Raw genomic sequence first — 17,702 nt, forward strand, 5'->3', positions numbered from 1 at the left:
GTCATATGGAAATGTGAGCTGCAATAATTATTGTTCACATTTCCCATGGAAAAAATTAGACTTAGACAAGTTGAAGTTTGCAAAAAACGAAAATAGAAAAAAGACAACAACGATTCTCATCATCACAGAGATGACAATATCTATGGCATTTATTACGATTAATTAGTATTCATTAGACATGGAAGCTGTGAGAACTCTTCAAAGCCTGAATGCATTGAGATTTCTTGTAACTAACCACATGATGATGATGAAGGAGTTGGCTGGTAGCAGTTACTCAATATGACAACATTGTGTGCAGATAATTTTTTTTCATTTCAATATTTGTTTTATTTTCATTTTTTTTCTTGTTGAATAATCTTTTCCCTAACCCTTGATGAACTATTTCCATATGCCCACCAGTATAATATTTTGCAAAAAAAAAAAACATAAAGTGTCAATTGTTCCGTAAACCGGAAACCCTCTAACTGCCGATGTCTATGGATTCAATTGAATGCGGCCATTACACCATCATCATCATCAGCCACCGCCACCACCACCATCACCACTTGTATGCTTCTAGTTGCCGGGTTCTCATCTCGCTCTTTACCACAACAACAACAACGACAGATCATTGATCTGCAGCTGAATAACAATACCTTCCACTTCATTTCAAGCATTTTTGCCATCCGATGCCGACGCCGTCGTCGTCGACGTTGTCATTATTATTGTTATTATTAGTAGTATGGAGAACAGCATCCCTTTTTCGTTGTTGTTGTTGTTGTCCTATACGCACGCACACACGCACCCACTTCTCTTTGTAATGACCAATATATGGTTGGGCCAAAAAAAAGTACAGATGACAAGTACACATCCACTTTGAGTGGCTGCGACGTGTGTTGGCGTCGGCCTATCATTCTTGCAAGTGTTATGGAAATCTTTTTTTCCGAATAGGCTTTTAATTTCAAATTTCCACTCAAAATGAGGGTTTTTACAGGGAATCCTAAACAATTGTTTTCCTTTTTAAAGTCTCTAATCGTTTTGAAAGGTACAGCCCCTTTTTAATTCATGATTTTCAGTATTATAAATGTTTCAGCTTCTAGTTTTCAACCGGATTGGCCTTAGTTTCCTATTTGGAGTTATCTTTGGATATATATACGATGTACCTACAAAACCAAGTGAATTTTTTCTCAATTTCAGCAAATGTTAATAAAGGGAGAGAGAAAGAGAAAAGAAAGAGAGAGAGAGAGGAGAGAAAGTTGGTAACTCCTCATTATAGCCCAAATATAAAATTTAATACCATGTTGAAAGATCTTGAATAATTAAAAAAAATCCATCGAAAAATACCACTTAAATGAAAACCCTTATATGGGGGATATACGAAGACGTGGACCTGCATAAATAACTTTTTGTCGTAGGCTGTATATCGATTCCGAACTTCAAATACAAAATTGAAACGATTCCGTTGAAAACTGTCGCAAATATCATCAAAATACCGAATATAGGGAGGTACCGTTATATAGGGGCTATACGAAGACGTGGACCTGCATCGACAATTTTCTGGCATAGGTTGTAGCACTCATTACAAGCTTCAAAAATACGAAATTTGAAACAAACCCCGTCAAAAAATGTCGCTAAAATCATCAAAAACCCAAATATCAGGGGGTACCGTTATATGAAGGCTGTGCGATATCGTGGACCTTTATACAGGGTGAGATAAAAAACTACATCAAAGTCAAACGACATAATTTTTATATTTTTAATTTTTTTTTAATTTTATTAAAAGAAAGCAAAAAATGTCGGAAATAGCATCAAATTTTAGAATAAGTTTAGATTCGTTTGAATTGTTTACCTTTGGCACGAATTATGGCCTTCAAACGGTCAATGAAACCGTCACACGCTGCCCGAATGTTGCTCTGCTTTGGTATTTTTTAGTGCCAACTTTGCTTTCGAAAATACTCCGTACACAATAGTCCAACGGATTGGTATCCGGAGATTTTGGTTGGATTTTGGAGGCTCTTCTGCGCTGTATATGAATCGAGGAACCTCATTTTGTAACCATTCTTGGGTGGCGCTTGCTGAGCCCTGTTGGAATGTCCGAGGTGTGCGGCCAAAATGTTTGCGTGCCCAAGGCTTTAATACACCCTCCAGAATATTTTCACTATAATATTCGACATTTATTCTGATGCCACGGTCGATTATACGAGCGGAGAGCGACCAACGGCTGTTATGGCGGCCCACACCATTACCATGGCCGGCGCTTGAGTCCTGTGGCCAACCGAAGGTGCACATTTTCAGTTGACCTCTTTGGCAAGTAAACACGATCATTTTGTTTGTTTACAAACTGCTGGACAACGAATGTTTTCTCATCGGAGAAAATCAAATTCGGCAGTTCACCACTTTCGGCCAAGCGAAGCAACTTTTTAGCTCTTTTGAGTCTATTTTCTTTCTGCTGCGGTGTAAGTTCTTGCACTTTTTGGAATTTCAATAGCTTTACCCCGAGCTCATTTTTCAATATTTGCCGAATGGAATATTGCGATATATTCAGCTCACGAGCCATTTTTCGGCCACTGTGACACGAGTTTCGATCAAGTCGCTTCTTTACTTTTCGAACCATTTCTGCTGATGTTGCTGTTTTCTTCCGTCCACTTCCTTGACGTCGGGCTACGCTACCAGTATCGGTAACGGTAAAGAGCGATGGTACGAGACCCGAAAAATTTATTCACATTTATATGCTGGAGTGCTCTAACGATATCCACTTGGTTGGTGGTTTTCTAGCCAAATATAAAGAAATCACACAATCACACTTGAATTAAATCACGAATAACTTTATTTCTGAATAATTCTCATCAAAATGCTTTTGTATGCTTGTAAACAATATAATGAGCTGTCACTGGAATAATTTTAACAGCTGTCGGACGAGTGGCTTAGAAATTACAGCAGTCTGAAGTTGGTTGCAGTTTTTCATCACACCCTGTATATACTTTGTTAGGTCTAAAATTATTATTTTGATGGGTTACAAACGGAATGAAGAACTTAATATACCCTGCATATTATGTATGGTGGAGGGTATAATATAAAGCGGGATCTGTAATGTTGGGCGAAAATTTTTCGGAAATTTCGAAAAGTACCCCTGTCTAAAATTTTATTTTCCTCTAATGTCCATAGTACTAAATAAAAAAATAAAAATATTAATAATATTAGTATTAAATACAAATATTTTTTAATATTTATTTGTTTTATATTTTATATTTATTGAATTTATATTTATTTTAATTTATTCTCCATTTAGAGCCAGAGTCTTCAATATCAAAAAGAAGACTAATTTTGTACTTCTCATTCCTTACCTCATTGTTTTTAATTTTGTTCAAAATCAAAATTTCATCCTTCCACTTTCCACTCCCAACCTCGTATCATCATCGATTTATGTAAAATATTAACAATATTTCTAAATTATCTAAATAAACAATAGTTTGCATTATATCTGGAGTGGTTGGTGTGGTATGGTGTACAACACACTCGCACACACAAACACACATTGAACACCCCTTTTTCTGTGCTCTCTCCCTCTCTCCCCTTTTCAACCGTCCTCTGGCTGGCTGTGGTAGTCTGTCTCTTCTCCATATAAAGTTGTCTGTATTATGTTGCGGTTGAACTTTATTCATTCCAGAGCGCAATATCAATGTACTTTTCCGTATGTACGTACGTATGTTTGCTTAGATGTATGAATGTGTGTTTGTACGTGCAAGGCTTATATAGAAGCATAAGACGATGAAGAAGGAAGGAGGGTGGTGGTGGTGGTGATCAAGAAACGAGACTAGCTATGCTGTTCCATGTTTCCCACGAATATTTCTGCTTCATTGAAGTATAAACAACAACAGCAACAGCAACAACAATGTATGGAGTGGAGTGAAGTGGTCGTCGGTTAGTGATGGCGGTGGTGGTGTTGCTTGGTTATGGAGTAAGAAGGCATATCAATATTGTTTTGCGGCATTTTGTTGTTATTGTTATTATTACAACAATTCAAGCGTTATGTTAGTTAGCCGCAGTCTGAACTGAACTGAAATGTTCCAAACACCCGCTTTTTTGTTGCGTTGTCTTTGTTTTTGTTGTTGTTTTTTTTTTTCAGAAATATTAACAAGTAGTTTAGTGTATTTTTCTTAACCATACCCCATTCCCCACCTTCCCGCCCACTTCAACTCTTCCTCTTTTAATCACAAATTCAGCATTTTTTGTTGCTATTGTCTTTAAGGGGCTAAGACTCATTCAAGTCCGTGCTTGATGAAGTATTTATTTATGCGACCGGCCGTGTTGGTGGTGGTGGCGTTGGCGGTAAAGTGATAATGTCATAACCCGCTTTAATTTTGTTGTTGTTTTTGTTTTGGTTTACATTGCTATCAAATCGATAACGGTTCTGTTTTGCAGGGAAAATGGGATTTAAAATGTATCACTTTAAAGAAAAGGGTGGGTGGTAGTGGGGTGATTTTAGGCTTTCTCCAGTATCTGGAGGAAGGGTCTCATTTCCAAGGGTAAATCAGGGTCATTAAAATTGTCACATTGAATAAATAGTTGCAAAATTTTGAATTTTTTTATTTGGAATTTCCAAAGCGATAACAAACCTATTCTGTTTACACTTCTCTTATCATGTCTCCTGCCCGAGCATGAATTTTTTCTGATTAGTTTGTGGTAACAGTGTTTGCAAGGTTTGCATATTTATTTTGAAACATGTAAAACCTAATAAAAACATTGCAATTTTTTACAAAAGTTCGTATTCGGTTTTCCATAACCGGATTTGTAAAAGTTTTTTTGCTCACATTTTCGATTTTCTACGAATGCTTGCCGGTTCTCTAAAAATATATTGTCGGAAATGGTGTTTGTTCATCATAACCGGGTTTATTTTTCCCCATAACCGGGTTTTCGGGTTTTTATAAACGAATTAAGGGGTTTCTAAAGGAAATTTTCTTTATCAAAAACCTTATTTGTGGTTTTTGGAACTGGATTTTAAAGTTCTTACATCGTTATTCGCTTCTCCATAACCGAATTTACGGGTTTCTTTGTACCAATTTTCGTTTTCCACCTGATTATCGATTTTCAAAAGGAAAAAAATTGGTTGAAATGATATGTGTTTTTATCTGGATTTTTTATTATTTTATTCAGGCTTTCCGAGAGTGAGGTTTCGACACATTTTGAAGCGGTTATTCGGTTTCCCCACAACGGTTTTATTAACATTTAAATGTATATTTTATACGTTCGTGTTCCTTGTAAAAGTTAATTTGTTTTAAAGACAAATTTTAATTCACCCCAATAAATTTGAAGTTTTTTAAAACCGGTTTTGCATATTTTTAGAACGGTTATTTTTTATTTTTTACGGGTTTTCAATTATTTTCTGTTGTTTTTACGTGTCATATGATCATAAATACTTATTTCGCTGACTGGCAACGGTTTTTAATAAAAATTAAAACTGGTTACTCGATAACAAAAATATGACTTTATTAAAATTTTTAGATGAAATTAAAGAAGATACACGGCCTATCTTCTTAATGTTTTTTTTTTTCACTTTTTTCCAATAAAAATTAAGTAATTTGGAACCGGTATTGCATATTAACGAATGAGGTTTTAATATATTGTAAATTGGTTTTATGTATTATAAACGCATAAAGTTATATTTCTTCGTCTAGTAGTGAATTTTAGACATTTTTGGAATCGGTTATTCGGTTCTAACAAAACAATTTTATACAATTTTCAAAATATAAATAACAATATCGTCCATCCTTCATTGAACATTTTAGTGATTTATTAGTTTTAAATATTGTTTTTTGTTTTTTAAATAAAATTAAAGTAATTTGGAATTGATTTTTTGTAAATTCGAACCGGGTTTTGGAAATTCGAACCGGGTTTTAGAAATTCAAACCGGGTTTGAAAAAATGTATATTAAATTGTATTTCTGTGCTTTTAGTTATTTTGGATTGTGGGTATTTTGGAACCGGGTTTTATTACGGTTTTTAGTGGTTTATTAGTTTTAAAGACTGTTTTTTATTTCTTAAATAAATTTGAAGTAATTTGGAACCGATTGTTTGTAACTTCGAACCGAGTATTAAAATTTAAGAAACCGGATTTAAATATTTTCGACTAGATTTTACATCATTTCTGTAATAAATGAAAATTCATGTGATTTTTTATTTTTCCACAATATTATGGACATTTTTTGGAACGGGTATATATATTTTTGACCCGGGTTTTAATGACGATTCTATTAAAATGTTATTGTAAATTTTAACGTTAGTACCTCAGGTAGAGCTTTACAAGTTTTAAAGACTGTTTTCTTATTTCTACAATAAATTTAAAGTAATTTTAAACCGGTTTCTTGTAACTTCGAACCGGGTATTTATATTTTAGAACGGGTATTTGTATTTTTATAAAATATATTATATTATCTGAATATTAACTTGTATTTTAAAAATACCCCAATAACGTTATAGGTGTTTTTGAACCGGTTCTTATTATTTTAAAACCGGGTTTGAATACATTTTTAGAGAATATTGGGATTTTTGAACATCTTCTGGGGCATTTGAATTTTCTTTAGCTTGGCTTGAGCATTTTTGAGAAGTTTTTTAAGTTGCTTAAAACCTAGTTAAAACAAATATGAACCGGGTTTATATACATTTGAACCGGGTCATACTTAATTTTTATATACAAAAATTATATTTAGAGAAAATTGGGATTTTTGAGCATCTTATGGGTATTTGAATTTTCTTTAGCTCGGTTTGAGCATTTCAGAGCAGTTTTTTTTAAGTAATTTTAAACCTAGTTTAAGCAAATATGAACCGGGTTTATAAGTATTTAAACCGGTTCATTCTTATATACAAAATTATATTTAGCCCAACATAAGTCATTTTATTTGTAATTAGCTTTCAGCCTGTTTTATACATACATATAATAACCGGGTTTCAATACATTCCAACCGGGTTTGACTTAATATTTATATACAAAAATGATCTAAGAGCATACTGTAGTATTTCTACAGACCTGATTAAGTATTTTGAAAGGGATTTAAGATAACTTCGAGCCAGATTTAAAAATCTTCGAATCGAGTTTGTTGGTTATGAAACCGACTATGTTCTTCATTTTCAATTTCAGTATTACGATATCGAATTTTAGTTCTCATAATTTTTTCTCCTAATTTCTTACCTCAAAAACTTCCTCTGCATGTCCCTAGGCCTTACCCATTTTCATTTATTACGACCTCAACCCATATTGCAACCACAAATCAACCTGATTGCTCCGTCCATTGCATGTGGGATACATTCCCCACATTCTAATTAATTTGTTCACACAAAAAACCACTAATTGTTGTTTTTGTTATTGTTGGGTGATTTGTGTTCTCCTAATTGAAATATTCGGAAAAAAAGACTGCGTTTAGGTTATCACACATTTGGGTGATATAAAACAACAACAATACTGAGACCCCCAGTTACCCACAACCCACAACAAATTGAATTAAACCAAAAAAAATATGATTTTATTTCGAGCATGTTTATGCATGTTTATTGTTATTAAAAAAATTGTTATTATTTTGTTTTGTTTGAATGCTGATAGGCGGCGGCCAACACACTTTTTTCCTTCTTCTTCTTCTCCGTCTCAAAGTTATGCTCAAAACAAACCGCGATTAGCGGGCCAACGTCTCATAATTAGGTATTGAAATCACAACAAATCATGTTTTGTTATGATTTTGAATGACGACGACGACGAGATTGCCGCCAGTAACGTCATATCGCCACCTATCAAGGGATTGCTTTTTTTTGTTAATTTTAAGAAATTTCTTGATGGCAAACACTTTGCATCTCGCCTGTCCGTCCGTCTGTCCCGCAGCCGTATGCCTCTGATAATGATTGGAGCGTGAGAAATTTGTGGTTGAAATTCCGTTTTTCAATGTTTCATTTTGTTGTTGTTGTTGTCGCAGCTTTCTTAAAATACATCCGAGATGCGATACTAGTTTTGTTGTTTTTACAACAACAACAACATAAGGAAAAAGTGGAACTCTTTTATTTATTGTTGTTGTTTTTGCTGGTCTTGCAGTTCGACGAATTTTTGGGTGTGCTTCGAGATAAAGTTGGTTAATGTTCCCTTATGTTTATTGTAGTAGTTGTTGTTGTTTTTGCTTGGTTAGCATCAGTATCGAAAGAAATAAACAATCTAGGTTTTGGAAAATAAACAATGGATTAGGTCTTAAAAAAAAAAAAATCTGTGGTGGAAAATGACTTATATCAGTGCCTATAAGTTGAGAGATTTCCTCCCAAATTTACATCGAAACAGGTGTGAATTCCCGACAAGGGATGGCAGTAGCTAAGATTCAAGAATTTAAAAATACATTTTTTAAAAAAAGATTTTCCGAACTTTACCTAAGATCAGCATACGTCTCTTTTTAATATTCCAAGGTTAAATCAACTGCATACATTGATTCTTCCTTTGAGCCCGAAATAGGGAGAATTCTTTTGTATACCCTCCACCATAGTATGCAGGGTATATTAAGTGTGTCATTCCGTTTGTAACACCTCGAAATATACATTTTAGACCCCAAAAAGTATATATTCTTGATCAACATAAAATTCAATGTCGATTTAGCGATGTCCATCCGTCTATCCGTATGTCCATGTGTGGAAATCACTCTAGCTTCCGAACGAAATGAAGTAGGTTGATAAAATTTTACTCCAATGTGTATTATGTCTGCCGGACTTTTGGTATTGAAAATGGGTGATGTGGGTCCACGTTTTGGTATAGCCCCCATATAATGGTACCTCACTTTTTTCAGTATTTTGGTGATATAAGCGACATTATTCACCGGAAATGTTTCAAATTTGGCATTTGAAGTTCGTAATGGGTACTACAGCCTATGACGGAAAATTGTCCGTGCAGGTCCACGTCTTCGTATAGCTCCCATATAACGGAACCTCCCGATATTCGATATTTTGCTGATTTTGGCGACATTATTTACCGGAATTATTTCAAATTTCGTACTGGAAGATCCTAATGGGTACCACAACCTATGGCAAAAAATTTCGTATGCAGATCCACGTCTTCGTATAGCCTCCATATAACGATACCTCCCGATATTCGGTATTTTCTTGATTTAAGCTACCATATTCACCGGAATTATTTCAAATTTGGTGTTTGAAGTCGGTAATGGGTACTGCAGCCTATGACAAAAATTTTGGTATGCAGGTCCACGTCTTCGTATAACCACCATATAACGGTTTTTATTTAAATGGTAGTTTTCGGATTTTTTTTTTTTGAAAATTTTCAAGTTTCTTCGAAATGGTGGAGGGTACCGGCCGAACTTAGCTGCTTTTTTACTTGTTTAATATTCCAATAAACTCTATATTTGATTCCTCTTCGGGCATCCAGAGCCCGAAATTATCACTTTTTCCCTTTGGATTTCCTTTGTATATATTATTTGGGAAGGCCCATATTTTTATGTCCGTGAATTTGAATTTACATAGCAAAGACACAAACCAAACTAATTTTTCTCCAAATCAGAAAGGGTCAAAAACGAAAGGTTATGACATAGAGAACAGCTGTCCAAATCTAAATTCAAACTTTCTCTTGAGAGCTTCTTCCAAATTAACGAAACACCATTTTTGATATTTTTCATTAAAACCGAAACTTTTCCTCACCTATCGGAAATTTTCCACCTCAACATATTTTCCCAGCCATTTTCACAATTAATTACATCTAAAACGTTAATTAATATTAATACCAAACAATTAATTGTTAAACAAATTAACCAATTAAAACTTTTTAAGAATTATGTTATTAGCTGGTCATAATCTAATTGGCCAGCCACATATCTATCTGCTGCTGCATGTTCATGTCTGTTACATTTAAACGCTTTGTGGCAGTCAAAAAAGCATGACGCGATGTTTACACCTGTCATCATCGTTGGTTACTTAGCGTGTAAATTGAACACTGTTTACATAAAATCAACAAAAAATGAATTTGAAATCGTAACGATTTCAGGCATCACCGATAGAGCGTTAAAACCCAACCATATCACCGCATATATGATGGGCTGGTGGCCACCCACTTGGTTGGAAGTTGCTCTACACACCGCTCTCCTCCCCCTCTTTTGAAGTTTGTTTTTGGTGATTTGAAGCATAACACAGTTCCACCCAAAGTGAGGAGTTAACTAAGTGTGAATGGCTACATATGTTCACACATATGTACATACATGTGTTTGAGTGTGTATGTTTGTAGGTACTTGGTTTTTTGTTTTTGGAGTAATGTATGTCAGTAAATCACCTATGAGTTACTAATTCATTATATGCCGCTTAAACATGTGTAGCCCATCAAGAAATGGTACTATCTCCAGTTCCATGGAGCGTATCCATTTTAGACGGAAGCATGAAGTTCTATTTAAAATGGTGTTGTTGTTTGAACAATTTTATTAAATATGAATTAGCATTAAAAAAATAAATATTGTTCATAGATTTTTAAAGAATTTTTTTTCCGGAGAGTCTAATGTTTTGAGCTTTTTGAAAACTCATAAAAATAATATTTTTAATATTTTGATTAAAGATATTTTTAAAAATTCCACGATTCTCTGCGAAGATATTGCAGAAATTTTACTAGAAATGAGTTCTTGAAAAATCTATATTTTCCCTCCTGTTGAGATTATTTAAATTGTTGACCCCATATGGAGTAGGTTCCGAAGGAATGGACCAATATTGTCCATTTCGTAACGGACCTGAATGGATGCGATATAAATATTGGTTTGGAATATATCGGCTGCTTCCTTCACTTTATATCAGATATGTGATAATTTGTAGAAATTGTAGTCGAACGAAGTATTCCATTTTCAAACTTCGTCTAATGCAGATAAAAATATGGATATGGACAAAATTACAAGAAAATCGAATATTTATATCTAATTTTATGCGAAATTATAAATTCCATATCCGTATCAGATTTCTGGTTAAGAGAAATATTTAGATATAGCAAGTTGTTTCGCAACTTATGATAGATATAAGTGCAGGGTGAGATACAAAAACTGCAATCACTTTCAGACTGCTGTCATTTCTAAGCCACTCGTCCGACAGCTGTTAAAATTATTCCAGTGGCAGGTCATTATATTGTTTACAAGCATACAAAAGCATTTTTGGAATTTTCCAGAAAAAAAGTTATTCGTGATGGAATTCATAATTTTATTTGGCTGGTAAACCACCAGGGGCTATCGTTAGAGCACTCCAGCATTTAAATTGAATAAATCGTTTGTGTCTCTTGCCATCGGTCGTTACCGTGCTACTCTGGTAGCGTAGCCCGATGTCAAAGAATTGGACGGAAGAAAACAGCAACATCAGCAGAAATTGTTCGAAAAGTAAAGAAGCGACTTGATCGAAACCCGCGTCGCAGTGGCCGAAAAATGGCTCGTGAGCTGAACATATCGTAATATTCCATTTAGCAAATATTGAAAAATGAGCTCGGGGTAAATCCATTGAAATTCCAAAATGTGCAAAGACTTACACCGCAACAGAAACAAAAAGAAAATAGACTCAAAAGAGCTTAAGAGTTGCTTCGCTTGGCCAAAAGTTGTGAATTGCCGAATTTGGTTTTCTCCGATGAGAAAACATTCGTTGTCCAGCAGTTTGTAAACAAACAAAATTATCGTGTCTACTTGCCAAAGAGGTCAGCTGAAAATGTGAACCTTCGGTTAGCCACCACAACTCAAGCGCTGGCCATGGTGATGGTGTGGGCCAACATAACAGCCGATGGTCGCTCTCCGCTCGTATTAATCGACCGTGTCATCAGAATAAATGCTGAATATTATCGCGAAAATATTCTGGAGGGTGTATTAAAACCTTGGGCACGCAAACATTTTGGCCGCAGACCTTGGACATTCCAACAGGACTCCATCCATCATCGCACTCAGCACGCGCCACCCAAGAATGGTTGCAAAATGAGTTTCCTCACTTCATTTCCAGCGCACAATGGCCACCCAAGTCTCCGGATACCAATCCTTTGGGCTTTTGTGTCTGGAGTATTTTGGAAAGCAAGGTTGGCACTAAAAAATAATAAAGTGTCGATCACCTTAAGCAAGCGCTTCACCGGGAATGGGGCAAAATACCGCAGAGCAACATTCGGTCAGCGTGTGACGGTTTCATTGGCCGTTTGAAGGCCTTAATTCGTGCCAAGGATAACCAATTCAAACAAATGTAAACTTATTCTAAAATTTGTTGATATTTCCGACTTTTTTGCATTAATTCATAAAAATGTAAAAATTATGGCGTTTGACTTTTTTTCAGTTTTTTTTTTATTTCACCCGGCACTTTTGCAATGAAATAGTGTGCTGGGTAAACATCACTCTGTACTAACATGATCCGTTCTAGCATTCAGTTATTTTCTTTGTCTAAAAACAAAACAATTGAAATTATCCCACGCTCTCCAGAAGAAACAAAAAATACTTTTACTTTAAATTAAAAATCTATTAGATTAGCAGCTTCTTGTTGTGACACCCAATAAAAAATGAGAATGACAGAAACAAAAAAAAAAAAAAAATAAATAAAAACAATGAAAAAAAAAATCTTATTCAATCTTATGTAGAAACAAATGCTAATAAATATTCATAAACTTATTTGTGAAAAACAAAATCAAACTAAAAATAAAACAAAAATAAATATGGGCAAGTACCCAATAACTAGCCAGTAACTTGGCGTTAATGTATCTCAAGAAGAAAAATATGAGGCAACATCAGCATATGGCGTGAGTAACTTTACTTAACTTTCAAAACAAAAATCACAAAATTGATGCTCCCCAAGAGTAGAAAAAGAGAGAGGACGGAGGACAGGTAGGGGGTGGTGATGGTGGAAAAATATTACACCAGTTTCAATTTTTTTTTCTTCAAAATCTCGAATGTAATAATAATAATATGCTGCAATATTTAATTGTGATTTTATTGCATTGCTGCTCCACATACAAAAACCATACCTACACACACGTACATTCACACGTACATACTTTGATGATTTACAACAAACAAAAAATTGCCAAAACTATGTCAGTCTGACACTAGGTATCCGAGCGCGCCTGTCTGACTTTATATTGTCATGTGTTTTTGATGGCAGTGAGTGAATAAGTGCCAGAGTGAGATCTCTTTTTACAGGTTTTGACATTTTCATGTTGACGTTGTTTCGTCGCGTCTGTCAGCATTTTTTTTTGGTTCCTTCGTCTTTCAAATAGATTATCATTGGATTGAGTGGTCCACATACTATTCATTTGTATATAGAGCAAATAATTAATTTTTTGTAGGTGCTGCAGATGTCTTTGATATTTTGGAATTTTTCATTTGTTATTTTCAATTAAGACAGCACAACGAGGCCTGTCATTATAACATTATTTTGATGATTTTCAAAAATTAATGTAAAATAAATAAACTGCAACAAAGTCAAACGGCATACTTTTTACATTTTTTTTAAATTTTATTGAATCAAAGCAAAAAATGACGGAAATAGCATCAACTTTTAGAATAAGTTCAGATTTGTTCGAATTGGTCACCTTTGGCACGAATTATGGCCTGCAAAGGGCCAATGAAACCGTCACACGCTGCTCGAATGTTGCTCTGCGGTATTTTGGTCCATTCCCTGCGAAGCGCTTGCTTGAGGTGATCGTCACTTTGGTATTTTTTAGTGCCAACCTTGCTTTCCAAAATACTCCAGACACAATATTCCAACGGATTGGTGTCCGGAGATTTTGGTGGCCATTGTGCGTTGGAAATGAAGCAAGGAACTTCATTTTGTAACCATTCTGGGGTGGCGTGTGCTGATTGCAATGGTGCTGAGTGCTGTTGGAATGTTCAAGGTATGCGGCCAAAATGTTTACGTGCCCAAGGTCACCCTTCAGAATTTTTTCGCGATAATATTCGGCACTTATTCTGATGCCACGGTCGATTAATACGAGTGGAGATCGACCATCGGCTGTTATGGCGGCCCACACACACCATCACCATGGCCGGCGCTTGAGTTCTGGTGGCCAACCGAAGGTGCACATTTTCAGTTGATCTGCGGCCAAAATGTTTACGTGCCCAAGGCCACCCTCCAGAATATTTTCGCGATAATATTCGTCATTTATTCTGATGGCACGGTCGATTAATACGAGAAGAGAGCGGAAAGCGACCATCAGCTGTTATGGCGGCCCACACCATCACCAATGTCGCGCTTGGGTTCTGGTGGCCAACCGAAGGTGCACATTTTCAGCAGATCTCTTTGGCAAGTAATCACGATCACGATTTGTTTGTTTGCAAACTGCTGGACAACAAATGGTTTCTCATTGGAGATAACTAAATTCGACAGTTCGCCACTTTCGGCCAAGCGAAGCAACTCTTTAGCTCATTGAAGACTATTTTCTTTTTGTTGCGGTGTAAGTTCTTGTACTTTTTGGAAGTTCAATGGCTTTACCCCGGGGTCATTTTTCAATATTTTCCGAATGGAATATTGCGATATATTCAGCTCACGAGCCATTTTTCGGCCACTGCAACGCGGGTTTCGATCAAGTCGCTTGTTTACTTTTCGAACCATTTCAGCTGATTTCGCTGTTTTCTTCCGTGCACTTCCTTGACGTCGGGCTACGCTACCAGAGTAGCACGGTAACGAGCGATGGTAGGAGACACAAAAGATCTATTCACATTTAAATGCTGGAGTGCTCTAACGATAGCCGCTTGTTGTTTTCACACTATCACGCTTAAATTATTCGTGATGTATAATTTTTTTTCTGGAAAAATCTCACCAAAATTCTTTTGTACGCTTGTAAACAATATAATGAGCTGTCACCGGAATAATTTTAAAAGCTGTCGGACGAGTGACTTGGAAATGACAGCAGTCTGAAGTTGAATGCAGTTTTTTCATATCACCCGGTATATTTGATTTTTAGAGTTAAAATCAAAATTTGAAAAAAAAAAATAATTTAAAATTGTTGCGTTCGTCAATAAAAAACAGTGTCTTATTTTAAGTCTCATAATTTGCATCTAATTTCTTTCCTTTAACATTGCATTTTCCCACAATTTGTTTTATTATTTTTTTAAAATACATAAGTCTTGTACCATTTTCCTGGAATACCCTTGTACCTGGGCTGCATTAAATAGCTCAATTTTTTTTACATCAGCGTTTTTGATGAACTTTAAAATGTTCCTTTTTATTTTGTTGTTGTTTCAATTCGTGTCATATAAATGCGTTTGTTTTTTATTTTTAATGTCTTAGAAAAATGGTTATGTGATACTAATTTCTTTATTTTGTTTTCTTTCATTTCCAGGTTCATCATGCCTGACGGAGGGCTGCCGAAACGGCGGGACATGTATAACGCATAAAAATGGTGTTTCAACTTGCAAGTAAGTAGTAATACATTCAAATATACACATATACATACATATTCGTTGTACATATCATACAAATTAAAACTACAACAACACATGACATTTATTGTTGTTGTATTTTTTTTAATTTTTAAGTGTTATTTTTTTTGTTACGTGTGGCATATTTTTAATGTTCTTCGGGTTCACAGTAAAAAGTTAAAAATTATTTCGCCCAAAAATTGTCGGCCAGGTTTTTTGAGGTTTGGGTGATAAGAAGATGTAGCTAAAAAAGAAAACAACAACAACAAAAAGGAACACAATTTTAATAAATAAACCTCGGTTTATTTTAGGTAAATTATGACAGTTGTATTTTGAGTGACATCTTTTCTTTTCTTTTTTTATTTCGTCTGTGCGCTTTTGTGTTTGTCTCCATTTAAATTTTGATCAGTTTTTTTCTCTTGTTTCTTTTTGGTTAATGACAAATACGTGTAATGAATTTGATATTTTTGTTAAACACAAAATTAATCCGCCTGAATTGTTTAAGAAATTCAAAATTTTCATATATTATTTTATCTTCGCACACAATCAAGTGTGACTGTGAATGACTCAAACCCAAAAATATTGAAATTATGCCTTGAAAAAAAATTTTTTTGGTTATGTCTGGAGTATTTTTTTTAATTTTTTTTTTGTGAATTCATTGAAGGATCTAAAGTGTGAAGGATGAATTTCAAATTAGTAATTTTCATTGAAATCAAAAAATGATTTATAATTCACTTTTGCATTGACATGTGATGGCAGATAAACTTGGAATTTAACAGGCGGATTATGAATATGTTAGGAGAAACAAAAATTAAAAAATAAAAATTGGTTTTTCTTTGTTCAATACACATTGTTCACATTGGTTAAAATAATTGTCCAAAATCTACAAATTACAAGGAACAAAAAACTTGAAAAATTGCCTCGCTCTTAGATAAAATATTTTGGCTATCACAGTATGAATCAGGTGCATTTTAAGTACAGTTTATGAACATTTTTCCTTAAAAAAGTGTAACATAATACAACCTCAGCCATATGGTCACAGAGGGTATATATCATTTGAAACGACCAAAAGTGTCTCATAGAAATAATGGTTTAGAGCCCAGGTGTCTTTGGGCGAAATCCGTTTCATGATATTTGGAGTCGATCCAGAAGGTGTCCGTCAATCTGTCTGGCTTGTGCGCATGTTAACTCTAGAAGGGAGTATTCGATTCGACCCAAACTTGGTACATCGTAATATTTTTGTCAAACTTAAGTCGAGTTGGGAGCTTGGAAATATCGGTCCACTCCTTCTAGTACCTTCCCCAAAAAAAGGTAAAATTTACACAGAAAATAATTAGCTGATACAACTAGAAGTATTTTTATCAGTGCTAAGTCAGGCGAGCAATTGGACAATATCGGGCCACTCCATCAAGTACCTCCCCCAAAATGGGTTCACATTTTGAATAATCAAGAATGAAACTCATAAAGCGTGAAATGAGCATTAGATTCTTTTCAAACTCGAAACATAATAATATTTCTATCAATTCAAGGGTCGAAGTTTTGAAAAATTATAACTCGTGTAGAATGGGAAACATGAGTTCGATTCTCTCCAAATTTCAAAAATCCCTCCCCCACAAAGGGGTCAAAATTTCGAATAACTAAAACGCTCATAGAATGCGAAGAAAGATTCCGATTCTCTTCAAATTTCAAATCTCTCAATATTTTTACCAAAACAAGATCTGGTATGAAGAAGGGATAGCATAGGCAACTACTTCTGGTACCTCCCCCACAAAGGGCTCAATATTTTGAATAACCATGAAGATCAAACTCGGCACATCCCAATATATCCATCAGTACAAAATCTAGTGTGAAGATGAGATGTATCGACCACCTTCTTCTGGCACCCTTCCCACAACTGCTCAAAATGTTGAACAACTAAAACGCTCATAGAATGCGAAGTATGCGTCCGATTCTCTTCAAATTCCACACATCCCAATATTTCTTCCAACTTCACTTCATATCCCAATATATCTTCCAACGCAAGATCTGGTGTGAAGTTGGAATAAATTGGTCCACTCCTTCTAATACCTTCCTCCACAAATGGGTCAAAATTTCGAATAACCAAAAAGCGAAATATGCGTCAGATTCTCTTCAATTTTTACAGATCCCACTATTTTTATTAACAAGAGGTTTGGGGTAAAGATGGGATATATTGGTGCACTCCTTCTGATACCTGCCCAAAAAAGGGGCAAAATTTTAATTAACTAAAACGCTCATAAAATGCGAAGTAAGTTTTCGATTCTCTTTGAATTTCACACATCCGAATATTTCTTCCAACGCAAGATCTGGGGTGAAGAAATGTTAGAACTGACCA

The 17,702-nt window shown here is 35.0% G+C and overlaps 1 protein-coding gene across 1 annotated transcript in view; it reads left to right on the forward strand.

Annotated features, from left to right (window-relative positions):
* LOC101894982 (neurogenic locus Notch protein) overlaps positions 1–17,702 on the forward strand; it is a 102,335-nt gene that overhangs the window by 12,205 nt on the left and 72,428 nt on the right. Inside the window, exon 2 of the mRNA XM_059121726.1 lies at positions 15,271–15,346. Within this exon, the coding sequence (XP_058977709.1) occupies positions 15,271–15,346 (76 nt within the window). The remainder of the gene's footprint in view (positions 1–15,270; positions 15,347–17,702) is intronic.

This window comes from Musca domestica, unplaced genomic scaffold, assembly GCF_030504385.1.
Source record: "Musca domestica strain aabys unplaced genomic scaffold, Musca_domestica.polishedcontigs.V.1.1 2, whole genome shotgun sequence".
Lineage (NCBI taxonomy): Eukaryota > Metazoa > Arthropoda > Insecta > Diptera > Muscidae > Musca > Musca domestica.